Raw genomic sequence first — 26,673 nt, forward strand, 5'->3', positions numbered from 1 at the left:
TGGTATTGCTCAGTGGTTGAGCAACAACTCATGCACCAAGAGGTCATCGGTTCGATTCCCAGTCAGGGCACATGCCCAGGTTGTGTGCCCAGACACCACTCACTGGGGGGCATGTAAGAGGTGGTCAATCAATGTTCGCTTTTGTTTTTGTTTTTATCCTCACCCGAGGACATTTTTGCATTTATCTTCAGATAGAGCGGGAGGGAGAGAGGGAGGAAGAGAAAGAGAGAGAAACATCGATGTGAGAGAGACACATCGAGTGGTTGCCACCCACACAACCCCAACTGGGGCCGGGGACAAACTGCAATCGAGGTACATGCCCTTAGTGGGAACCGAACCCGGGACTCTCTGGTCCGCAGGCCCACACTCTAACCGTGGAGCCAAACTGGCCAGGCTCGATGTTTTCTCTCATCGATGTTTCTCTCTCTCTCTCCCTCTTCCTAAAATCAATAAAGAAAAATTAAAAAAAGAAAATCTGAAGCAGTTATGACAAAATTTTAACATGTATTAGTTCTGGGAGGTGGCTACATGGATATGTCATATTACTCTATAAAAATAATGGAGAAAAATTTTTTTAATTTAAAAATGAGAGGTGGAGGTGGTGTGGATGAACCTATTTAGGTAGAAGGGTCAGGAAAGGCCTCACCAAAGTCATATAAGCTGAGACACGAAGAGAGAGAAAAATGCAACCCTGCACCAAGCCCAGGGAGGAGTGTTCCAGGCAGAGGGGCCCAGATGCACAAAGGCCCTATGGAAGGAAAAAACAACGTGAATGTAGAGCTAAAGAAAATGGTGGCCTGTGGGGCTGGACCAAAGCAGGGGTGGGAAGGGCAGTGGATCAATAGTACACAGGACCTTGGAGGACAAAGTGAACTGAGGTGGGAAGCCACTGGAAATAAAATGGTGCAATCACATGTTAAAAATATAGACTACCTGCTTTGCAGAGAATAGATTCGAAGGAGCAAGAGTAGACGGGAGACACCAAAGGGAGGGTGCTGTGGTGGTCCCGGCCAGACACAGTGATGGCCTGAACTAAGTAGGGGGGGGGGGGGGAGGCAATGGCAATGGAGAAAAATGGATGAATCTAAATATTTTGAAGGTAAGGTTGGCAAGACATGAAAAAACACTCCAGGCCCCCAAATCCACTTAGTAAAAATGAATGGACAAACTTATCAAACTCAAGGATAAATGAATGTAAATATAAAATGAGGTCATTATGTTAAAGAGTGATGAAAGTCTGGTTAAATCAGTCAGGGAAAGGGAGTTTTGAGGAAGATTAAAAGAGCACAGAAATTAGTGTAGGTGGACAAAGGCAGGAAACGCATAAGAAACAGCAAGGTAAAGACATAAAGTAGAAAATAATTTGGCAAAGAGTATATAAATCAGCCTTATTAGAGCAGACTATTAAGCATTCAAGTGAGAGAAAAATGTAGATGGGGTTAAGACAGGCTCTGAATAGAGAGGGTAGACACTACAGCACGAGGTGTTTCATTTAAAAACATTTTTTTTCTTTACTGATATATTAGAGAGACAGAGGAAAGGAGACGGAGAGAGAAACAGAAATATCGATGAGAGAGAACATCAAGTGGCCGCCTCCTGCATGCCCCTCACTGGGGCTCAGGCCCACAACCTGGGCATGTGCCCTGACCGGGAATCGAACCAGTGACCTCTTGGTGCATGGGTCGACGCTCAACCACTGAGCCACACTGGCCAGACGGAGGTGTTTCATTTTTAGCTAACATTTACTGAGTGCTAATTATGACTATATCAAGGCATTAACACACTATCTCATTTAATTCTCCCAACAACCCTGTTGGGTAGTTACCGTTATTAAAAATGGGGAAGCTGAGGCTGAGAGACGTTAAGTGACCCGTCAGCAGGTTGCCAGCCCAGGGAGAAGCAGAGCTGTGCAGCGCGCTTCCCTGGGAAGCCAGTGGGGTGGAGGTGGCAGGAGACCAGTGAGAGCAGGAGCACAGGACCCCAGGTCTAGCCTGGATCCAGGTCTGCCACTTAATTGAAGTGTTTTACAAGCTATTCTCCATGCCTCAAATCCCTCATCTACGAACTGAGGAGAATTACAGTGTCTACCGACAGCAATTCTGCCTCGCCACCATCCCTGCATGCACAGAGCACCAGCCGAAGTCAACAATCACATTCATATCCCAAAATGCAATGGGAAACTTTCAAAACGTTATCAGTGCCACTTCCTGACAGTCACCCCTCACCCCTGAAACACTCTTCCACCACACCACGTGTTCCTACTTTTCTCCTTCTGGCTCTTCTACAGACAACGTTTTGAATCCATCGCCCTCCACAAAGCCATCGTGCTGGGGATCCCTCGGGCTGGGCCCCTCAGCCACTTCTCTTCCCACTGCTGCCTCTCCCCCAAAGTAATCTCGGCCAAGTCCACTCTTAATTTACTCAATACACCAATGACTCCCAAATTTGTATCCTGCCACCTCAGGATTAACGTGTCCAAGATCAAACTGCTCATCTGCCCCTCCCCTGGCCCCAAACCCAGTCATCTTCCGGTGCTCTCCACCTCAATGAAAGGCACCCCATCCTTCTACCTGCTCAGTCAGAGACAGGAGTTGTCCTTGATACTTTCCCTATTCCAAGCCCTAGCCAATCTATCACCAGGTTTTGCTGATTTTTTTTTTCACTTATCCCTCTCTCGTGTCTGTATCCTCCCTCCTCTGACTGCCATCACACCAGCCAAGCTACCACAATCACTTGCCTGGAGTATATTAATAAGAGCCTACTAATCAACATGCAGAAAGTTGCTGGTGAGTTATTTTTCTCCATCCCCCCCACCCCTCCCTCCAGTTTCCTTTTGGATACAGTATGGTGAGATTGTTACCATCTCTGTTCTCTTCCAGCCAAGGAGACAGCATGTGACCCAAGCTACTAAAAAAAAGTAAGAGCCTACTAATGTGTTCCTCTCATCTATTCTGACTCCTCCAGCTTACTCAGCCAGAATGAGCTTCTTAAAATGCAAAGGGGAGCCAATCCCTCCACCCGCCACAGAACCCGCTAATGCCCATGCCTGCACAATATGGCCTACGAGGCCTGCGTGAAGTGTCCTGGCCACTCTCCAGCCTCACCTCCCATCACTCTCCCCTTCCTTTCTACACCAGCCACAGCAGCCTTCCTTCAGTTCCTTGAGCACTTAATGCTTCCACCTACCACAGGATCTCTGCACAATGAAATGCTTAGCCCTGCAGCCCTTTTGCTAATTAACTCCCATGCACACTTTTCAGATCTCAGCTCTAGCGTCACTGGCTCAGGAAACCTCTGCTTCTTCCGTCTACACGCCTTGATTCTTCACAGGGCCTTTGTTAATTAGCACTCAGAAATTCCCATTCCTTTTCTTTGTACTTATTTTCCTTTGGAATGGCCTGATCGTTCATTTGACTATTTGCTTAATAGCTTTCACCTACCAGACTGAGAACTCCATGAGGACAAGGTCGCTGAATATGTAAATTTACCAGTTTCCCCCAACATACCACCACCATGCCCAACAGCTAGGCCCTGGCACCCCACACAAACGCTTCCTCTGGGTTAACAGGAGAAACGGTAGTATATAGGTTTTCTTATGTCAAGGTGCTTTTAACTGGAGCTCAACAGTAATCACCGCCATGTAGCAACCTCTGACAAGTGAAAACACAGAGGTTCGAAATGACGGACTTGCTCAAAGCCACAAAAGCAAACAAGCAAGTGGGTGAGTGTGGCACCCTTGGCTTCCAGGCCAAGCTTTCTCTAGCATATACTCCCGCTTTTCTGTGTTTTGCATGCCTACTAAAGATCATTTCTCTTGTTTACCGGTAAGTAATCACAAGTTTGGACTCCCAAGCTCTAGCTCTAGTTTTATTGGACTCATTACCTAAGGCTTTCGTCTCAAGCCTACAGGTCACAATGTCATTTGTCTCCATTTCCCTTCATGGTACATACTCAGCAAATATTTAAAAATTTCTGGCTATGAGGCAAGAACCAGTAATTGAATATATTCACCTGCTCTCAGCCAATCTTCTGAAAACAAGGGTTTTTTTGCCCCCTCCATCACCCCCCTTGATTCATCAGGACCTCGTTAAAGAAGAAATACCCAATGCCGGCCAATGTGGCTCAGTGGTTGAGCGTCCACGCATGCACCAAGAGGTCGCCAGTTCGAGTCCCGGTCTGGACACATAGCCAGGTTGTGGGCCCGATCCCCAGTGGTAGACATACAAGAAGCGGCCAATCAATGTTCTCTCTCATCGATGTTTCTCTCTCTCTCTCTCCCTCTCCCTTCCTCTCTCTCTAAAAATCAATAAAGAAGAAAAAAAAAATTTTAAAGAAGAAATACCCAGGTTTTCCCTGTGATTCAATTATCAGCTGTCCATCACATCATGCTATGCAGTCCAATTTAAATAAAACATACACCCTGCCCTGTTGGCCAAAGCACAGAAATGTTATGTGGCCTAAGAACAATGCACATTATTAATAGTCTGTGAGCTTATTCCTTTCCCCAAGTGCCCCCTCCTCACCCCCATTCCTCCCTGCCAGCAGAAGACACACCACTCTCCTGCACAGGGCTGAAAATATAGTCTGTGGTTAAGTCAGCAGGGGTGAAAAGCCCCTGAAATAAATATAGCCAAATGTCTGACACTCCAAATTATGACAGAAACCTAATATCTTTGCTCCACTCCCATCCCCACTCAATTCTCAGCCCTGCGGCAAAAAAATCTCATCACTAGCCTCAAAACAACAAATCTTTTTGTTAAATGTATAACAACAAAGCCAATACAAATGGGTGACAGAAACTAAGCCAAAACCTGCAAAGAAGAATTCGTAATTCCAAATACAGCACATCAAACGTTTCTGGAAATTACTTGTGCTCTGCTGCTGTTCTTTTAAAAATTCAAGTAGAGGTTCACTTTAGTTTTATTTTATTTCATTTGGCTTTTTGAAAGAGGGCATTTATTCTCAAAGAAAAGTTTTAAATTTTGAGACTCTAATACATTCAAGTTTGAAAGGGACACATGTCAATTCAACCACAAAAATTAATAATGAAAGGAAACAAGGACAGCTGTACAACCCGACGCTGGCACTCAATTTCAAAGTAGGTATAAGATGTCTAAAACGATGACTACAGGGCTCAGGAATCCCTGGCTTAGAATCAAACAGCTTCTTAACACATACACACAAACATAAAGCCATTCTCCCCGCCTTCCAAAACTCCCACGACTTACCAAACTCAGCTCACTGTAATCTAACCCAGTATTTATGATATGGCAAATTGACACAGGCTCACGCTGCCCACTGAAATGACGCTATACAAACAGAAGGCACTAATTCTATTAGTCTTCCCGCAGTTAACCAGTCCTGAGCCGTAATAAACCCCACCAGCTTGGTTTGTTTTTAAATTTGAGATGGCTGTGTCTTTAAAGGACCTGACTGTACTGTTGTGAAAAGTATGCTCAAGCCACCAGACGGCACAGGTTGCCAAAAGCAGGTTCTTCCAATTAGCAATAAATGTGCCCAGAATGGCTAAAGTGAGGAGAAACGTTGTCCACCATCAGATTCAAACACTGAGGCAGCTGATCTGTTTGGGGGATGGGAAACCTGCACGGTTGCCAGGTGCGACCATGTATGTCGCCCATAAATCTATCACCTGGGCAGATGAGGCAAGGAAAAAACAGAGATAAGGTCAATATTTGGGGTTTTTAGTGACCAATCCATCTATATCTGTAATTTGTGAAGAGGGGGGAAAATAGGCCATGAGGGGAAAAAGTAAAGTTATATGGTATTTCCCCCTTTCCTTAAGAACAGTGTTATCCAGGGAATTACCTATGCAGACTAACTGTAGAACCAGACAATTAAACCTTACGCCAATTTCTATGCCACTGATGAATAGTGGTTAATAAATTCACACTTTTCTTTTTGTCTCTTAACAAGGAGGGCATGGCACTTTCGAAATCATTACTGCTCTGTCATCTTGGTTCATTGCCAAAGCAAGGGGCTTTAGAACACCTGTCAAATAACACGCGGCTTGTGAAAAAGAAACATACACCAAAACAGGTTTATATAAGATGTTCGCATATGCAGAGAGAGGAATGAGTTTGGGTTAACAGAAAGTCCCTCATTCTGGGGGAAGAAAAAAAGAGACTTCCAGGACTTGGTTTATGTTATTTGAGTCAGAGTAATGAAACTTAATCTGTCTCAGCAAAGACCCTCAGTGCTGACACAAGGTCAATCTGATAGGATTTATCTCCTCATCCTTAGCCATATTCCCCGAAGTTTCAGTAATTAAATGGGCAAAGTATCGAAGCAGAAATACCACCCATCTTCCCAAATAAGAGTGCCTAGTAGAAATGTACAAAGTATCCTTTTCTTAATCTGAGTATTCAGGCCAATCTTATAAACTCAAAATGGGCTTAAATATCAAGATCCTCTTTTTAAAAAAAATGCACCTCCTCCACATCCACCCATCTATAACTGTGGAAACTACTAGGCCAGCTGGCTCCTGGAGTTCTGGCAAAAAGGCATCCACCTGGGTGGCACAGGCCTAGGTGCGAGGTGGAACGCCAAAGCGTGTGCAACGTGATCCCTGACGAACTGAACGGAAGTGGAGACTGGAAAAGACAGGAACAGTTTGAGGCTGTAGGATCTTCTTTTCTTTTGTTTTTGGTAATAAAGGGAGAAATTGTTAAGTGGTCATACTACTGTATGCAGACCTGTTCCTAAATCTAGTAATAAAACATCCAAATGTGTGGGTTTTTTAAAAAGGCTCTAATTAAGATTGAGAATAAGAAAAGTCCACTTTCCAACAAAATAAACCCTGACAGTTTTAAGGTTAGCGCTAAGAAGATTCTGAAAGATGGGGGAGGCCAGCCCACAGCCCCAGGAACACCTGTTCCTGTTGCTGACACCCAGTGGCACAATGTGTGTGAAGGAGGGGTGTGAGGTGCTCCTTCTTGACAAAAACATGTATTGTCAAGGCAAATGGGCTCTTCCCTGGATTCCCCAAAGTTCAGGTAAGACAAAGATAAGGCAACAATTCCAAAACTTCTGTAAGTGTGAATGGATAAACAAGGAAGTATGTAAATATCTCATCGTTGAAGCGTTCTTCTCATATACTCCCAGATCCCAGCTTATTTCACTGACAGGACTTGACCCAGCCATGTCTAACATCAATTGCCTTGTGTCCTCCTAAACCTATACCTTTCAATGTCCAAAATCCAAAAGAGCACAAAGAGGCAGATGTCCAGGCATCTGGGAGATGCTAGTGTCCAACTAATAAGAAAGAAGGATAAGGCCATTCTGAATTTATTTTAAATGTCTAAAGTTTTGGCTATTTTGAAATACATATGCCAATGTTTTCAAGTATATAGAGTAATTCCAGAAAGCCTAAGTTGTAATCCACTCATTTATCTCTCTAGATGCAACACTGTGTTAATAAAGCATAAATTATTCTATATAGTTGAAATTTTTGTCATCACATTTCTCTCAAATTATTGAATGTTTATGTTATCATAATTTGGACTGGACTTCCATGGGGTATTTCTAAATTAGTGCATCCTCTTCTTATCTTTGTATTTACTGCTTTCATCGATTTTCAGAAAGGATACAGACAAATGGACAAGAAAATGTAGATGCTAATTTGTAAAAGTTCATCATTATACATGGTCTGCAGTTATCACTTATTTGACTTGAAACAAGTGTTTCTATAGAATTTAAAGGTATAAGAACCTAACCTCAAAAACAACTATTAATTTGTGCTATGAAGCATGGTGATGAACAGTAACTAGAATTATTGTGATCATCTCACAGTATATACAAATATCAAATCATTATGTTGTACACTTGAAAGTAATAAAATGTTTTATGTCAACTATAACTCATTAAGAAAAAAAAAGTCCCAGAAAAAAAATGTATACTATAAAGAATTTCAACTCATTCCATCTGAATTACCACAAAATCTGGATGTGAATTAATAAAGCCGAATAGTATATGTCAATAGTTTTGAAAAATTGCAAAGAATTTAGAACTCAAACATCCCTGAACTACATTAATAAAAAGGGGATAAAAGTTTCTCTGGCTTAGAATCTTATAATATCAACAACTTCAAAAGTGACAAGTAATCACTGATAAAGAATATTGTTTTTTAACATAAAATATATTCTGCCAAAATATATTAAATTTACATCGCATCCTTAAAAGAAATTCTCTTCTCATATTAAAAAAAAATCAAAATGTTAGGTCAGCTGAAATTCAAAGTAGTTTTAATGGTGGTGATTAAACTTCTGGAGACGGAATTAGAACTCTTCCCCCTTACCACCCACACAGTTTCCATGGGTCTGGTATGGCAAGAAAATTCTTCACAATGCCATATTTTGGGTGACAAAAGCATATATTTTCAAGGCTGAAGTTTTCCCTCACACTACAAAAGAAGAAGGAAGAAATGAACTATAAGAGCCAAGAGCTCCTTACCATTTTTGCATCATGGTCCCCTTTGAGAATCTCTTAAATGCTGTAAGTCCCCCTGCCAAAGTACACATATTCAGACATATAAAATGTTGCCTACATAAATAAAAAAAATTAAAAAAAGAAAATGTGGCCGGCCAGTGTGGTTCATTGGTTGAGCGTCGACTCATGCACCAAGAGGTTGCCAGTTTGATTCCCAGTCAGGGCACATGCTCAGGTTGTGGGCAGGATCCTCAGTGGGGGGCATGCAGGAGGCGGCCAATCGATGTTCTCTCTCATCGATGTTTCTGTCTGTCTCTCCCTCTCCCGTCCTCTCTCTCTAAAAACAAAATCAATAAAGAAAAACATTTTTAAAAAGAAAATTTTGCACACAACTTCAGAGGATTCAGACCTTCCCTTTTCTCTACTTGGGTTGTGAAAAGTTCTCATATGACAATCTAAGGACAAGTAAAACATCAAAATCTATATATTTCTTAAATGTCCAAAAGATATTTTCCTTTCTTCAGTGTAATTTCCTCTATTTTTCTCCTACTATGACTAAAGCTGTTAAAAACGAGAGCGATGTTTCTATTATACATGACTCTCTTTAAGACTAGAGGTCCACACACTTTTTCTGTGAAGGACCAGAAAAGACATTATTTTAGGCTTTGCAGGTCAGACTCTATGGCCGCTAATCAACTCTGCCATTGTCACACAGCACAAATGCAGCCATTAACAAATGGGTGTGGCTGTGTCCCAATTAAATTGTATTTTGAAAAAAAAAAGGCTGAGGAGCCCTGGCCAGGTGATTCAGTTGGTTGGAGCGTTGTCCCATACATCAAAAGGTTGCTGGTTCAGTCCGACTAGTGTGGCTCAGTGGTTGAGTGTTGACCCATGCACCAGGAGGTTGCCAGTTCAATTCCTGGTCAGGGCACATGCCCAGTTGTGGACCTGATCCCCAGTGGGGGCATGCAGGAGGCAGCCAATCGATGTTCTCTCTCATCGATGTTTCTCTCTCTCCCTCCCCTTCTTCTCTCTCTAAACTCAATACAAAAACATATCCTTGGGTGAGGATTGAATGAATAAATGAATGAATGAATGAATGAATGAATGAATGAATGAATAACAGGCAGTAGATAGGAGTTAGCCCATGGGTTATAATTCTCAACCCCTGGAATAGAGGAAAAGATTCAACACCACCACAAGGAAGCAAATAGACAAATACAATTATATTCCTAACTTATACAATACCTAAAAATAATTTCCAGAAGGATTAAAGAATGAGAAAGCCCAAACTTTGCAACTTTTAGGAGAAAATGTCTATGTCACTGGAGGAGGGAAAGATTTCATAAGGAAAAAAAACCATACAGTATACAAGGGGGAAAACGCAAATATTTGGCATTAAAATAAAAAACTTCTGCACAATGAAAGACCACAAATAAACTTAAAAGATAAGCCATAGACTAAACGATATTTACAACACAAATGACCAAGAAAGAATTAGACTTTGAATAAGAAGAAATACTGAGCCCTGGCCGGTTTGGCTCAGCGGTTAGAGCGTCGGCCTGCGGTCCAGAGAGACCTGGGTTCGGTTCCCACTAAGGGCGAGTACCTCAGTTGCAGTTTGTCCCTGGCCCTGGTTGGTCGTGCGGGTGGCAGCCACTCGATGTGTCCCTTTCACGTCGATGTTTCTCTCTCTCTCTCTCCTACTCTATCTGAACAAAAAAAGGAAAAAAATGTCCTCAGGTGAGGATAAAAAAAAAAATACTGAGACAACCCAATGAAATAGGACATACACGTGCATACAGGCAATTCACACAATAAAAGTGAAGAGTTAAAACACATAAAAAAATGCTCAACTTGCCCGGCTGGTTTTGCTCAATGGTTAGAAGGTCAGCCTGTGGACCAGAGTGGTGGGTTCGATTCCGGTCAAGGGCACGTACCTCAGTTGCAGTTCAGTCCCCAGCCCTGGTCGAGGTCATGTGAAAGGCAACCAGTCGATGTGTCTCTCTTGCACTGATGTCTCTCTCTCTCTCTTCCCCTCCCTCCCTCCCACTTTATCTGAAGATAAACAGAAAAATATCCTCAGGTAAGGATTTAAAAAATAATAAAAAAAATTTAATTAATCTCTGATACGGTGACTGAGGGAGTCATATATTGTTGCTTCATGGCCATGGATATGAATTTAGCAATCTGAAAGAATTAGCTTCCTATGATCATTTAAATGATTGTTCTTATCAATGTCATATACTTCTTATGGATGCGCAAACTCCATGCCTAGTAACACACTAGAGAAATTCTTACACATGTGGCACTGTCTACTGCAGCACTGCTGATAATAGTAAAAAAAAACTGAAACAAGAGAAAACTTGGAAACTTAAAAATTTGGACAATGAATGGCAGAACAAAAAATACGCTGTGCTAAATTTATTCACTGAAATATTATACAATAGGTAACGTGAATAAATCAAATCTAAAAATGTACCAACATGGATATACTTAACATGTGGTACACAGAGTAGGGCTTTTCCCCTACTTTTTGTTTTTGGCAAGCTGCACAAAAATGTATAGCACGACACAGAAATGGTATAAACTTTTAATGTACCACATGTATAAGTACAAGTTTCCTGTTAAAGAAAACGATGATGAGCAAAAGAACAAAACCAACCCTGAGAGCAGTTACCTCTGAGGAAGACAAGAAAGAAATGAGTGAGGGTGGGGAGGAAAGGATCTTTAGTGGTCTCTATAATGTTTTATTGCATTTATTTTTTTAAACTAGATTTTTCAAGAAAAACGACGGGAAAGTGGAAATCTGGGTTATTTCCAGATAAAGATGAAAGACACCCTTAACACTTATTTATTAGATTCTCTATCTTCACTCAATTTTTTTTTCCACTGACACCAACCAAGGCTAAAGTTGGTCCCCCACCCCACCCCAGAGCCATTCCCAAAGGCTCCTGACAGGTGTTACTACATTGCCAAGAGACTGCCAGGAAAGCTTGCCCACAGTGCAATGCGTTCATGCACTGATGTGGATACATTTTCTAAATGTACAAATTCCAGTTCTGAACACAACTGAAAGCAAGGCAGTCTACCATTGGTTGGCAGGCAGGCTGGCAAAAAACTCATTTCAGCCTACCGAGCGAGAAAAATGAAAATGCATGGGTTAGCCCTGGCCAGTTTGGCTCAGCGGTTGAGCATCGACCTGCAGACCAGAGTCCCAGGTTCGGTTCCTGCTAGGGGCACGTACCACAAAAATAAAAATTAAATTAAAATAAAATAAAATAAAAGATCTACAAAAGTATCATAATTAAAAAAAAGAAAATGCATGGGCTCTACACCCAAACATTAGAACCTATGTTCCCTTTATTTTATTTTATTTTTTTTATTATTTTTTTTTATCCTCACCTGAGGACATTTTTTGATATTTTGTTCAGATAGAGTGGGAGGGAGGGAGAGAGAGAGAGAAACATCGATGTGATCGATGTGAAAGGAACACATCGAGTGGTTGCCACCCACACGACACAATCAGGGCTGGGGACAAACTGCAACCAAGGTACGTGCCCTTAGCGGGAACCAAACCCGGGTCTCTCCAGACCGCAGGCTGATGCTCTAACCGCTGAACCAAACTGGCCAGGGCCCTATGTTCACTTTAAAACACAACAAAAAATCCAGACCAAAAGTCGTTTTCTCAAGGGCACAGAAATAAAACAATATTAACATCAATAAGTACTAATTATTCCATAAAGACAAACATTACCATTACACTAAGGATTATGCAAGAAGTATGCTTGTAAGTATAGAGCAAGTTTAAAATTCCTCAATAAACCCCAACAAATTCGAAGAGGCAAAATTATATATCAAAATAATTTCGACCTGGCCTGGTGGCTTAATTGGTTGGAGCATCATTCCATACACCAAAAAGGTTGTGGGTTTGAGCGCTGGTCAGGTCACGTGCTCCTGGGAGGCAACCAATTGATGTTTCTGGCTCACATTGATGTTTCTCTTTCTCTCCCCCGCTCTTCCTCTCTCTCTAAAAATCAATAAAAACATATCCTTGGGTGAGGATTTTTTAAAAATCATTTCAATTCTCTTTAGACTGATACTGTGACTAAGGAAGTCAGGTATTGTAGCCCCATGGCCAAAAGTATGAATTTAGTTATTTGACAGAAGAATTAGCTTGCTATGATACATTAAATGATTGTTCTTACCAATAAAACTTATGGTTCAAAAACCATTTTTTTAAACACTATATAGATTAGACTATCACAATTCTTTGGTCCAATGTTAGCCTTTATTAACAGTTTCAAATTTAATAAAAGTCAAAATTTTGGACAGATTTGTGTCACTAAATGGCCTTCACTATTGTTCACAGAATAAAGCCCTTAATTGATTAATGATCTCAGGGTGTCTATCGCCATCTAGTGAACAATCACTTCAATTACCATACCAGTCACTTAACAACTCAGTCCGTTTTCTTGGTGGTTCAAAATATATGTCCACTTAGTGCTATTGACTTGCCCAATATCTTTTTTGTTTCTCTATACACACACTGAGAACACACATAAATACAGGCAGTATTTACATAGATTCACTTTTGAACATCTGTAAACTAAGTTTCCATATTACTTCTCTGGAAACATCGACTTCACTTTTTTAAAAAATAACTTGCATGCTGTGAGGTCCCCCATACAGCTCCTTAACCATTAACTAAATCCTCTACCAAAGAGCAATTAAAAATCATAGAAGAGGTTAAGTGTGAAAGATCACACTTAGGAAAAGACAATATTGATGTCCATTTGACACAACTGTTAGCATTTTTATTATAAACCTGTTTTTAAAAGTACAATTAGTAATTACTCTCAATACTCTAGCAGCCATAATACATTTGATTACAGAAATTATTAGGTCACCAGAGCCAAAGCTACATGATTCTGACAAAACTGAACACACACAAAACAGACTTAGAAATAAAAAGGGCGGCCCTGGCCAGTTTTGCTCAGCGGTCAGAGCACCAGCCCGCGGACCAGAGAGACCTGGGTTCGGTTCCTGCTAAGGGCACGCACCTGGGTTGCGGTTTGTCCCCGGCCCTGGTTGGTCGTGTGGGTGGCAACCAACTGATGTGTTTCTCTCACATCAATGTTTCTCTCTCTCTCTCTCTCTCTTTCTCCCTCTCTCCCTCCCACTCTGTCTGAAGATAAACGCAAAAATGTCCTCGGGTGAGGAAATAAAAAAAATAAATAAGTAAATAAATAAATAGATAAATAAATAAATAAATGGGAGTGACACTTCAAGGCCTCCCCAGACTGTGTGTTAATCCATATTCAAAAGCAAAATTTTATAATCTTTTTAGATGGCATGCTACCAGGTGTCTTTCACATTAATTTCCACTTGAACCTTTATCTGATTTATCCTACCAAGACTTTAAAAAGAAACAACTTATCGGCTCTTCAAGTTACTATATTATTTTGCCCCTCCATCTTATTCTAAAAAAGACCACTTTGATAGTTACAAAGGTATCCCAAAATTTCAGCAAACTGACTCTCATTTTACATCACTTTTCCTACTTCTCTAATAATCAAGAGATGCTTGCCCTGGCCAAATTGGCTCAGCAGTTAGAGTGTTGGCCTGTGGACCAGAGAGTCCAGAGTTCGGTTCCCACTAAGGGCATGTACCTCGGTTGCAGTTTGTCCCTGGCCCCGGTTGGGGTCATGTGGGTGGCAACCAGTCAATATGTCTCTCTCACATCGATGTTTCTCTCTCTCGCTTCTCCCCTCTCTCCTCTCACTATCTGAAGATAAATGCAAAAATGTCCTCGAGTGAGGATTAAAAAGAGAGAGATGCTTGAACTCACAAAGGCCTGATAGCATATATAGAAAATGCTAGTAAACCCAAAGATAGATTATCACATAGAATATTTCATTCGGCCAGTGTTAACAATTATCACCAACATTTTAACAATCCTTTTTATTTTAGGAAATAATCTCTGTAAGTGGTTTTTAATCTTCCTCTGGAATAAGACTTGCAGGGAGCAACTGTATCACTATTATTTCTCATTAACCTCACATTATTTTAAAGGTCCACTTCCCACTGCTTTTATTATTTGTGGGAAGGAGCAAATGGGAAAGAGAAAAGGGGAAGTAGAAACCAAGAATTAAATCATATATATTTATTTCTAGATTTGCCTGAAATGCTTTGTTTTTATAGTGGGGAAAGCAGGGTTTTTTATAGCTTATTTATTAACATTTGTTATTGTTAAAATTTATACAACAGAAAAACAAAAACTGAGTTTAAACTCCTTATTAAAAATACAGCTAAATGAAAATATTGCCCTTAAAGTACAGTGGATTAGGAGAGTAGGGGAGATCACTGGACAAATTTGGGGCTTATCATTATCAACAGTGCCCTTTTAAGCTTGTGGATTTCTGATCCAATGCAGAAAATGTAACAACAGGGATTTCCCAACAGCAAGAGGCACTCTCCAAGGGAGTAAATTGTCAACTATTGCCTCTTGTGAGAAACTTAAGAGTAACCTTGATCCAATCTCAATAGTAAACCCATGTATTATCACCCAGTTGGGGCATAGTGAGTGCATTTCCTAATACAAAAATAAGATTGTATTCTGTCAGAAGCCACTGAATACATATATAGAAATAAAATTTAACAATTTTAAAATAAACTTAGCCTAAGAAATTGAAAACATCCTTCCCTCACTTCAACCAGACCCTAAAATGCTTATATCTTCTCATGTAAAAAAGACCTGTGTCTTGAGATGAGTACCAAAAAAGATGATCTTCCAGGAATAAGAAGTAAGATATAAAGCAGAAGCATAAGTCATGAAAAACATTCTGAAATGGGGCAGACAACCCTAATGTAGTAAAAGCCTTACAATCAGGAAGACATGGGTTCCAATTCAAAATAGTCACTTATTAGACTGTACCTCCTTGAGTTGATTCTTTTTCATCTCCAAAATGGAAACATTATTATCTGTATCAATGGATTCTTGTGGGTTTTAATGAAATAATGCATCTGAAAACTCACATGTTGCTGGTGCCCAATACATGCTTTGCCCTGCCTCCCTGTGCCCTAAGCCAAGTCTTTGAGATAGGGCTGCCAACAGAAGAGTGGCTCCGAACATCCTGTTTTCTTGCCGGCTGTATCTGTGCTACTCACTATAGCAGCCACTAGCCACATGTGGCTATTTAAAGTTAAATTTATTATCATTATAATTAAATAAAACTCAAAATCCAGTTCCTCAGCTAGGTGGCACTAGCCCGATAGTAAGTGCTCACTAGCCACCTGTGGCTGGCAGCTATTGGATCGCATAGCGCAGATGGAGAACATTTGCATCATCTCAAAGTTCCATTGGACAGTGCTGGTCTAGATTCTGAAGCAGGGTCAGCAAACTTATTTCTCTGAAAAAGGCCAGAGAGTAAATATTTTAGGCTTTTACAGACTACTCAAGTCTCTATCTTGACTACTCAAGTCCGTTTATGTAATGCAAAAGCAGCCATAGACAATACATAAATGAATGAGGCTGTGACCTAATAAAATTTTATTTACAAAATTAGATGGCAGGATGGATTTGGCCCATAGGCCGTAGTTTGCCAATCCCTGCTCTAGAGTATTCTGAGTCCAGACTCCCAACACAAGCATTCTGCCCATAGCCACTACCTTCTTAGGACTAATAGTCTTAAATCCACTGGGGGAATCAACAGTTTACTAGAATTAAAAGGAATTAAAATTTAATGCAACTATTCTGTTACAAACAAAGAAAAACTCATGCACTCAGTGCTAAAGCAGATGGAGCTTACAGTGTTTACAAAGTGACAGTACCTCAAATCTGTTATCTGGCCCATCTTTCTAAAGCCAATCACTGTCAGAGGAGAGGGAGGTTGCGGGGCTGGATGAAAGAAGATAAAAGGATTAAGAAAAAAGCCATATATATATATATATATCTCACAGTCACCGACAACAGTGTGTGATATCCAGAGGGAAAGAGGGATGAGGACTAGGTGCTAGGTGGAGGTGGGCAAAGGGGGAAATAGGGATGAAAAAAGACTTTGCTTGGGGTGATGAGTACAAGATACAGTGTGCAGATGCTGTTTTATTGAGTTGTATACTTGAGAACTGTATGGTTTTGCAAATCAGTGTCATCCCAATAAACTAAAAAAATAAAATAAAATAGAGCCAATAACTCTCAGTCCATAACTGTACTTCTGATATATTCCTGGAATGGTAGAATTCTACATCCAACTGCCTACTTAATATGCCTAGACATCTAACGCAGATAAGACAGACTTCTTAATCCCTCTCTTCTAGGTTTCCCTATCTTAGGAAATAGGTCCACTAGCTAACCAGCTAGAAGACAAAAACAGAGGCATCCTTCTTGATTTCTTCCTTTCCCCACACACTCCGACCTAACATACCAGCAAAAAAAACTAGCTGCCTTAAGTCACTTAGGTATCACTCTCCTTCCCTAACCAATCTAAACTAACCATCTTAATAGTACCGAACCACCACCTTGTTTTATCTGCATGTACAGCATTTACTTCTATAATAGTCTCTTATTTTTTTATGTATTCACTTATTTACAGTCTGTTTTCCCAAACTATCCTATCCCCGCTCCAAGTCCCCACCACATGCCCATCTACACCCCCCGTCCTGGTAGAACGTGAGCCTCAGGATGCAGGGACCTTTTATGTCTTGCTCGACACTCTACCCACAGTGCCTATAACAATGTCTGGCACATAGCAGATACTCAATAAATACATACATACTACACACACATACACACCTTTTGTTATTAATTAATTAATTTATTTTTTTATCCTCACCCGAGGACATTTTTTTTGCATTTTTTTGTTCAGACAGAGAGGGAGGGAGAGAGAGGAAAAGAGAGAGAGAGAGAAATCGATGTGAAGGGACACATCGAGTGGTTGCCACCCGCACGACCAACCAGGGCCGGGGACAAACCGCAACCGAGGTACATGCCCTTAGCGGGAACTGAACCCGGGTCTCTCTGTACCGCAGGCCGACGCTCTAACCGCTGAGCCAAACTGGCCAGGGCTTGTTATTAATTTATATGCATTTAAGTTCTTTGGTTTATCTCTTCCCGCCCTTCCTTCCCCTTCCTCTGAGGTCTGTCAGTCTGATACCTATTTCCATGTCTCTGGGTCTATTTTGTTCATCAGCTTATTTTATTCAGTATATTCCACAAATAAGTGAGATCATGTGATATTTGTCTTTCTGACTGCCTTCATTTTTTAAATTTTTTTTTCTTTATTGATTTTAGAGAGAGAGAGGAAGGGAGAGGGACAGACAGAAATATCGATGAGAGAAAACATCGACTGGCTGCCTCCTGCATGACCCCCAATGGGGATTTGGCCCACAACCGGGGCATGTGCCCTGACTGGGAATCGAACTGGCCACCTCTTGGTGCATGGGTCAACACTCAACCACTGAGCCACACCAGCCAGGCCTGATTAGTTTATTTCGCTTAGCATAATACTCTCCAGATCCCTCCACATCGTCTTAAAGGATAAGAGATCTTTCTTCATTATAACTACATACTATTCCATTGTGTATATGTACCACAGCTTTTTTATCCATTTGTCTACTGATGGACATTTGGGCTGTTTCCAGATCTTAGCTATTGTAAATAGTGCTGTTATGAACATAGGGGTACATATATTCTTTGTGATTGGTGTTTCAGGCTTCCTAGTATATATTACTATAAGTGGGATCACTGGGTCAAATGGCAGTTCCATTTTTAACTTTTTGAGGAAATTCCATACTGTTTTCCATAGTGGCTGCACCAGTCTACATTCCCACCAACAGAGTACTCGAGTCCCCATTTCTCCACACCCTCACCAGCATTTGTTTGATGATTTCCTGATGGCAGACATTCTGGCAGGTGTGAGGGATACCTCATAGCAATTTGCATCTCTCTGATGACTAGTGACGTTGAACATTTTTTCAGGTGTCTTGGCCATTTTTATGTCCTGTTTGGAGAGGTGTCTATTCAGGTCCTCTGTCCATTTTTTAATTGGAATCTTTGTCTTCCTTTAGTTGAGCTGTATGACTACTCTACATATTTTGTAAATTAACCCCTTATCTGATGTATCATTGGCAATTATGTTCTCCCATATAGTGGGTTTCCTTTCCAGTTTGATCCTTGTTTCTTTTTATTTTTCCCTCACCTGAGGACATTTTTCCATATTTTATTCAGGTAGAGTGGGAGGGAGAGAGAGAGAGAGAGAGAGAGAGAAACATCGACATGAAAGGGGCACATCCAGTGGTCGCCACCTGCACAACCCAACCAGGGCCAGGGCCAGACTACAACTAAGGTATGTGCCTTTAGCGGAAATCGAACCTGGGTCTCTCTGGACCGTAGGCCGATGCTCTAACGGCTGAGCCAAACCGGCCTGGGCGATCCTTGTTTCTTTTGCTGTGCAGAAGCTTTTTAGTTTGATGTAGTCCCATCCCCCACCCCACCCCCGGTGTTTCTCTTGCCCTAGGCAATGTATTAGTGAAAACTCTGTTGCATGTGATGTCTGAGATTTTGCTGCCTACATTTTCTCCTAAAATTTGTATGATTGCATGAGGAACAATTAAGTTTTATATCCTTTTTTTAAAAAAAAAAAACTCACGAAGGTATTTTTTTCCATTTACGTATCTTCAGATAGAGTGGGAGGGAGGGAGAAAGAGAGAAAGAGAAACATTGATGTGAGAGAGACACATCAACCGGTTGTCTCCTGCACAACCTCGACCAAGGCTGGCGACCGAACCTCAACCAAGGTACGTGCCCTTGACCGGAATCGAGCACGTGACTCTTTGGTCCACGGGCCAACACTAACCACTGAAAACTAGCCAAGGCAGTCTTTAATCCATTTTGAGTTTATTTTTGTGTATAGTGTAAGTTGGTGATATAGTTTCATTTTTTTGCATGAAGCTGTCCAATCTTCCAACACCATTTATTAAAGAGACTGTCTTTACTCCATTGTATGCTCTTGCCACCTTTGTCAAATATTAGTTGAGCATAATGTCTTGGGTAGATTTCTGGGTTCTCTGTTCTGTTCCATTGATCTATATGCCTGTTCTTGTGCCAGTACCAGGTTGTTTTGACTACAATGGCTTCATAGTATAACCTGATGTCTGGTATTGTGATCCCTCCTACTATGTCCTTCTTTTTCTAGATTGCTATGGCTATTTGGGGACTTTTTTGGTTCCATACAAACTTTTAAAGCATTTGTTCTAGTTCTGTGAAATATGTTGTTGGTATTTTGATGGGGACTGCATTGAATCCATGGATTGCTTAGGGTAGTATGAACATTTTAATGATGTTAATTCTTCCAATCCATGAATTAGGTATATGCTTCCCCTTTTTTATATCTTCCTCTATTTCTTTTTTCAATGTCCTATAGTTTTCTGTGAACAGGTTCTTTACTTCTTTGGATAAGTTTATTCCTAGGTATCTCAACTTTTTTGTTGCAATAGTAAATGGGATTTTTTTTAGTTTCTCTGTGTGTTCATTATCAGTGTATAAAAAAGCCAATGACTACTACATGTTGATTTTGTATCCTGCTACTTTGCTGAATTTATTAAATCTAGTTTTTTTATGGAATCTTCAGGATTTTCTATGTACAATATCACGTCATCTGCAAATGATGACAGTTTCACTTTCTCCTTTCCAATTTGGATGCCTTTTTTCTTCTTGTCTGATCATGTGGCTAAGACTTTCAGCACCATGTTGAATAAGAGTGGCGAAAGTGGACATCCCTGTCTTGTTTCTGTTCCTAAGGGAAATGCTTTTAGTTTTTGCCCTCTGAGTATGAATGTTGGCTGTAGGTTTGTCATATATGGCCTTTGTTATGCTGAGGTATGATCCTTCTATTCCCACTTTGCTCAGAGTTTTTATCAGAAATGGGTGCTGGATTTTGCCAAATGCTTTTTCAGCATCTATTGATATGATTATATGGTTTTTATCTTTCAATTTATTTATATGGTGTATCACATTTATTAATTCACGAATATTGTACCAGTCTTGCATCCCTGGGATAAATTCCCCTTGGTCGTGGGATATAATTTTTAAAAATATATTGCTGGATCCGATTTGCTAAAATTTTGTTGAGGATTTTGGTGTCTATGTTCATCAGGGATATTGGCCTGTAATTTTCTTTCTTTAGTGTTTTTATCTTGTTTTGGAATTAGGATTATGCTGGCCTCATAAAAAGAGCTTAGAAGTCTTCCGTCCTCTTCAATTTTTTGGAACAGTTTGAGGAAAACAGTTCTTCTTTGAATGTTTAGTGAACTTCCCCCCCACACACACACACCGCCATGAAGCCATCTGGACCAGGGCTTTTGTTTGCTGGGAGTGTATTGATTTCTGCTTCTATTTCCTTAATTGTTATTGGTCTGTTCAGGTTTTCTGAGTCTTCCCAGTTGAGTTTTCAAAGACTGTATGATTCTACGAATTTGTCCATTTTGCCTAGGTTGTTGAATTTGTTGGCGTATAATTGTTCATAGTATTTTCTTACAATCCTTTGTATTTCTGTGATGTCAGTTGTTACTACACCTCTTTCGTTTCTGATTTTATTAATTTGGGTCCTCTCTCTTTATTTCTTGGTGAGTCTGGCTAAAGGTTGATCAGTGTTGTTTATCTTTTCAAAGAACCAGCTCTGGGTTTCATTGATCATTTGTTTTTTGTTGGTTTTTCTGTTTTGTTTTGTTTTGTTTTTTAGGATCTATGTCATTTATTTCTGCTCGGATTTTTATTATTTCCTTCCTTCTAGTAACTGGGTTTTTCTCTTTTTTGTCTTTCTAAATCTTTAAGTTGTAAGGTTAGATAGTTTGTTAGAAATTTTTCTTGTCTCTTGAGGTAGGCCTGTATTGCTATAAGCTTCCCTCTCAGGACTACTTTTGCTGTGACCCACAGATTTTGTGTTGTTGTGTGTTCATTTTCATTGGTTCCCAGGAAGATTTCTTTCTTGATCTCATTGGTAACCCATTCATTGTTTAATAACATGCTATTTAGCCTCCATGTGTTTGAAAGTTTTTGAGTGTTTTTACTGTAATTTATTTCTAGTTTTATGCCATTCTGATCTGAGAAGATGCTTGACATGATTTCAATCTTCTTGAACTTGTAGAGACTAACGCATGGTCTATCATTGAGAATGTCCTGTGTGCACTTGAGAAGAATGTATATTCTGCAACTTTGGGTCAAATGTTCTGTAACTATCAATTAAATCCAGCTAATCTAGAACATCATTTAGGATCTCTGTTCCCTTGTTAATGTTTTGTCTAGATCTATCCAGTGCATGTGCACACACACACACAAACACACACTCTCTCTCTCTCTATGGATAAATGAATAGATCCTTATCTAAAAGCCCATCTCTCTCAAATTTGTCTTAGAAAAGGGAGTACTTGAAGCTGCATAACTTGGAATACACTTGGTTCTCTCACATCACAACATGTATAGTTAAAAACACCCTCATTTTTAGATATGTGAATGTTATACCATTTACCTCCCTTCCTTTGTATGTCACCAAAGCAGCCAGTGGTTTGGCGTAAAATCTGCTGTAGGAAAATCCCAGGCAGCCGTACATACTGTTTGCCGTGAGCTTCAAAGCCTTCTGTCGAATGTCATACTGCAGGCCACACAAGGACAAGAGACAAACAATAATAATTGTAGATGCTTTAGGCATTACATTAGATGTCTTTCTAGATGACCAGTGAAGAGAAACCCCCAATATCCCTGAAAAAAATAACTTAACACACCCAACCTGTCCTCCCAGAGCCATGATTCCCTGACCACCTAGAAGCAAGTAAATACAAACCCCAAAGCTCCCGAAGTCAGAAGGATCTTGCTCAGATAAAGCTTTGCAGATAGAGGCACCTTCCATTTTGAAGGTGCTCTAGTGTTTTTATAAATAGTTTTGTACCCACAAATGTAAAACAGGCACATAGATTTGCTCGTAGCATCATGTTTAAATCGCTCCTAAAGAATCAATTTCTAAAAGCTGAGACTGTCACTTAGTAAAAAGTTATACCTGAAGAACAAGGTCTGGATTTAAATCTTGCTGCTTCATTAGTTGTTTGACTTGTTTTCTCCGCTCTACTAGTTTCCGGATCTCTCTGGGCAAAATGCCCATTTCTAAGCCTGGATCTGGCAGTTCAGGGATCTGCTCTTGTTCTTCATCCTGATGAACACACAACAGAAATTTCAGACAAATCAAACTTTCATTAAGTAAATTTCTAAAATATTTTGAGGGAGCTTTTATCCCACGATCATATCTTGTAAAAGTACTTTCTTGTACAGCGAGGGTCAGCAATGCATGAGTCGTAAAGAAAGAGCTGGGAGGGTTGCAGAACAAGTCAATAATTCCCAGCATCTCCCACTCCCCCCTAGGTATTGACACATGTAGATATCATTTAAAGGGATGAAATTTTACACTTGCTCTCTCCTCTCTTTAACAAGATTGGGGAGAAACATATTTGAGGAAATTGTTTTTAAAATAAAAACACTAAGAGAGATCCTCTAGAATTAAAAAAAAAAAGCAACTACTGTTTTAAGTCATATGCACTACCAAACAAAATGCTACAGAATTTCTAAAACTAAAGAAAATCATAGCAATTACTATAAATGCTTTAGACTAAAAAAGTAAAAGTCTAAGTACTAAATCAGCAAATTTCTTTCAGGAATTTGGGACACATTTAAATAGGTCATGACATCTCTAAAAATTAATACATACAAGGGTTGGCAAAAGTAGGTTTATAGTTGTGAGCACACAAAAGTTTATTCTTGTATTATGTATTATTGTATAATTTTCCATACAAACAACTATAAACCTACTCTTTCCCACCACTGTATATATTCCTTAGAATATATGTAGTACCTTTTATCTATAAAGTGCGCTTTGCAATCACTTTATAGAATAGCAACCTTTTAGAAAAGCAACCAGCAGTCTTCTTATATGACAATTTACAGCAGGAAAAAGCAGGGAAAGCATTAGACCATTTCTCTTAAGCCTCCACTAATTCCATGAACAAACTGCAGACAAAAGCCAGGCAAATTTGCCCTTTCAAAGATTCAGAATTAAAAATAAACCTCTTGGCCCTGGCCAATTTGGCTCAGCAGTTAGAGAGTCAACCTGCAAAGCGAACGGTCATTGGTTTGATTCCCGGTCAAGGGCATCTGGGTTGCAGGTTCCATTCCCAGCCCCGGTCGGGTTCGTGAGGGAGGCAACCAATTGATGTATCTTTTACATTGATATTTCTCTCTCTCCCCCCGTCCCTCCCTTCCACTCTATCTAAAAATCAATGGAAACATATCCTCGGGTAAGGATTAACAAAAATAAAAATAAAAAATAAGTTAAAAAAATAAATCTCTTGGCTTAAAATATGTCAAACCAATGCCACTTGATACCCCAGCTTTTACAAAGTATCTAATTTTATAAAGATCAATATCTTCCAATGAACAATCTTACAGTAGTAACAGGGACTTATTGTTTTCCTATATAACAAATGATGGTAACAAACCTATTAGAGATATCTTGGTATACATTCCAATCTATTTACAGCAACTATAGAGGTCAAATAAAAAGTAAACTGAAAGGATTTGAAGTCAGGAAATTTATAATCCATGCCTGGCTCTACTACCACTACCAGTGTGGCACTAGCTATTCCAAAGACCAAATGACTGCACAGGAAAATGAGACAGAACCTATAAATTGCTACATATATAGTATTTCGTAGATGACCTCCAAGTTCCCTTCCAACTCTGAAACGATTCTATTATATATCTGAATCCAAACTGGAAAAAAATAAAACAGAGGGGGGCGGGGGGCACTACTAGCTAATGATAATTATCACAATGCTGACACAGTCACAGGACACAACCCAGAGAATATTATTAATCAAATGCAGTCACTTCCTTTTGGGGATGACTACCTAATACCCTTTCTGTAAAATTATCCTCTAGTCCCATAAAAAGGCCCATTCTTAACAGCCATGTTTGTACTCTGTGAACCCACTCCTGTGGTCACAGCTGATGGGACCAGGAGGGCTAGGCAAGCCTATAAGATTCTCTCTTCTGGGAATATGGAACAAGGACTGAAAAACAGCTCTCAAGCATGTGGGAACTAAAAAGACATGTAATTTCGGGAGCTAGAAGACAGCCACATGTACAAAGAAGCAGAGAAAAACAACACACAAAGATAGTATGTTAATTTATACCTTTTACTACTAGATAATCAAATTTAACCAATTTCCCTACTGAAAGTCAATTGTATAAGCTTTATATATAAATTATTAAGGCCTACATAAAACTGCTGACTGAAGGATCAGTGGTTAGATTAAAATCCATGTGAGAGAATTCAAAGATTCTTTTAAAAGGGCTGTTTTGTGAGTAGAATCATTAAGCAATGCTTTCATAGACAAAATTTATAACACTGAAAATACCAAGCGCTGAAGAAGATGGGGAACGACTTGCACATATGGTTGATAGGAGTGTAAAATGGTGCAACCACTTAGGAAAACAATTTGATAGGATCTTATCAAATTTAACATACACTTCCCATACACACCAGCAAATTCACTCCCTAGGTATTGACCTCAAACTACCCAAAATGAAAGCACACACCCACAAAAGATATGCATAAGAATATTCACAGCAGCTTAATTAATAATGGCCAAAAACTGAAGAAATCCAAATGATCATCTCAGGAGAATAAAGTATGGACTATATAGAAAGGAAAGAACCACTGATAATGCAACATCATCAGTGAAAAACATTATGTTGAACAAAAAAGCCAGACACAAGAGTACATACTGTATCACTCTATTTACATGAAATTCTAAAACAGGCAAAATTAAGCTATGATAACAGAAGTCAGATCAATGGTTGACATACGAGAGATGGGACCAACTATGAAAAGGCATGTGTGATAGACCAAAATTCATGGACAAAGCTAAAGCAGTACTTGTAGAAAAATTTATAATTGTAAATATTTATATTACAAGAAAAGATCTGAAATAACCTAAACTTCCACCTTAAGAAACTAGAAAAGAAGGGCAAACTAAACCAAAGAAAGCAGAGAAAAGAATCAAGATTAAAGCAGAAATAAATGAAATAGAGAACAAAACAGAAAAAGGAAAAATCAAGGAAACCAACAAAGGTGCTTCTTTGAAAAGACCAATAAAATTAACAAACTTTGGGTATACTGGCAAAAAAAAAAGAACACTCAAATTACTAAAATCAGGAATAAAAGAGGGGACATCACTACTGACCTTCAAGAAATAACTGATTATAAAGGAATACTATAAACAATTTTATTCCAACAAATTATATAACCTACATGAAATGGACAAATTCCTAGAAAGATACAAAATGAAATGAACTAAAGAAAAAATAGAAAATCTGAAAAGACCTATAACAAGAGATTGAATTAGTAACTTAAAAAAATAAAGTGTTAAGACCAGATAATTTTCACTGGTGAATTCTGCCAAATATTTAAATTATTAACACGAATTCCTTACAAACAAGCCAAAAAGAAAAAGAAAAGGAGGGAATACTTCTCAACTCATTCTGTCAAGCTGGTATTATCCTAATACCAAAACCAAAGACATAAAAAAAGACAATTACACACCAACAGCCTTTATGAACCCAGACAAAAAAAATTCAACAAAATACTAGTAAATCGAATCCAGCAACATATAAAAAAGTGGGACTTATCCCAGAAATGCAGGTTGGTACGATACCCTTTTGTGATAAAAATACTCAATAAACTAGAATAACCCAAAAACAGAAGGGAGCTTCCTCAACCTGAAAAAGGACATCTATGGAAAACCCACAACATCACACTTAATGATGAAAGACTGTATGCTGTCACCAAAGATCAGGAACAAGACATGGTGTCTGCTCTTGCACTTCTATTTAACATTGTACTGAAGGTTCTAGTTAAGGAGGTTAGGCAATGAAAAGAAATATAAGACATCCAGATATTAAAGAATTAAAACAATCTTTAAACATGACCCTGTATATAGAAAATCCTAAGAAATCCACAAAACTATTAGAACTAATAAATGAGTGCAGCAAGGTTGCAGGATACAAGATCAAGATAAAAAAATCACTTACTTTTCTACACTAGCAATGAACAAATCTTGAAATTAAGAAAATTTCATTTATAATAGCATCAAAAAGGATGAAATATCTAGGAACAAATTTAA

The 26,673-nt window shown here is 39.5% G+C and overlaps 1 protein-coding gene across 5 annotated transcripts in view; it reads right to left on the reverse strand.

Moving 5' to 3' along the window:
- POLA1 (DNA polymerase alpha 1, catalytic subunit) overlaps positions 1–26,673 on the reverse strand; it is a 321,724-nt gene that overhangs the window by 237,780 nt on the left and 57,271 nt on the right. For all 5 annotated transcript variants that reach the window (XM_036270523.1, XM_036270528.1, XM_036270524.1 and 2 more), the window contains 2 exons: positions 22,497–22,646; positions 21,972–22,094 (listed from right to left, as the gene is read on the reverse strand). In XM_036270523.1, the coding sequence (XP_036126416.1) occupies positions 21,972–22,094; positions 22,497–22,646 (273 nt within the window). The remainder of the gene's footprint in view (positions 1–21,971; positions 22,095–22,496; positions 22,647–26,673) is intronic.

Source organism: Molossus molossus, unplaced genomic scaffold (genome assembly GCF_014108415.1).
Source record: "Molossus molossus isolate mMolMol1 unplaced genomic scaffold, mMolMol1.p scaffold_m16_p_2, whole genome shotgun sequence".
Classification (NCBI taxonomy): domain Eukaryota; kingdom Metazoa; phylum Chordata; class Mammalia; order Chiroptera; family Molossidae; genus Molossus; species Molossus molossus.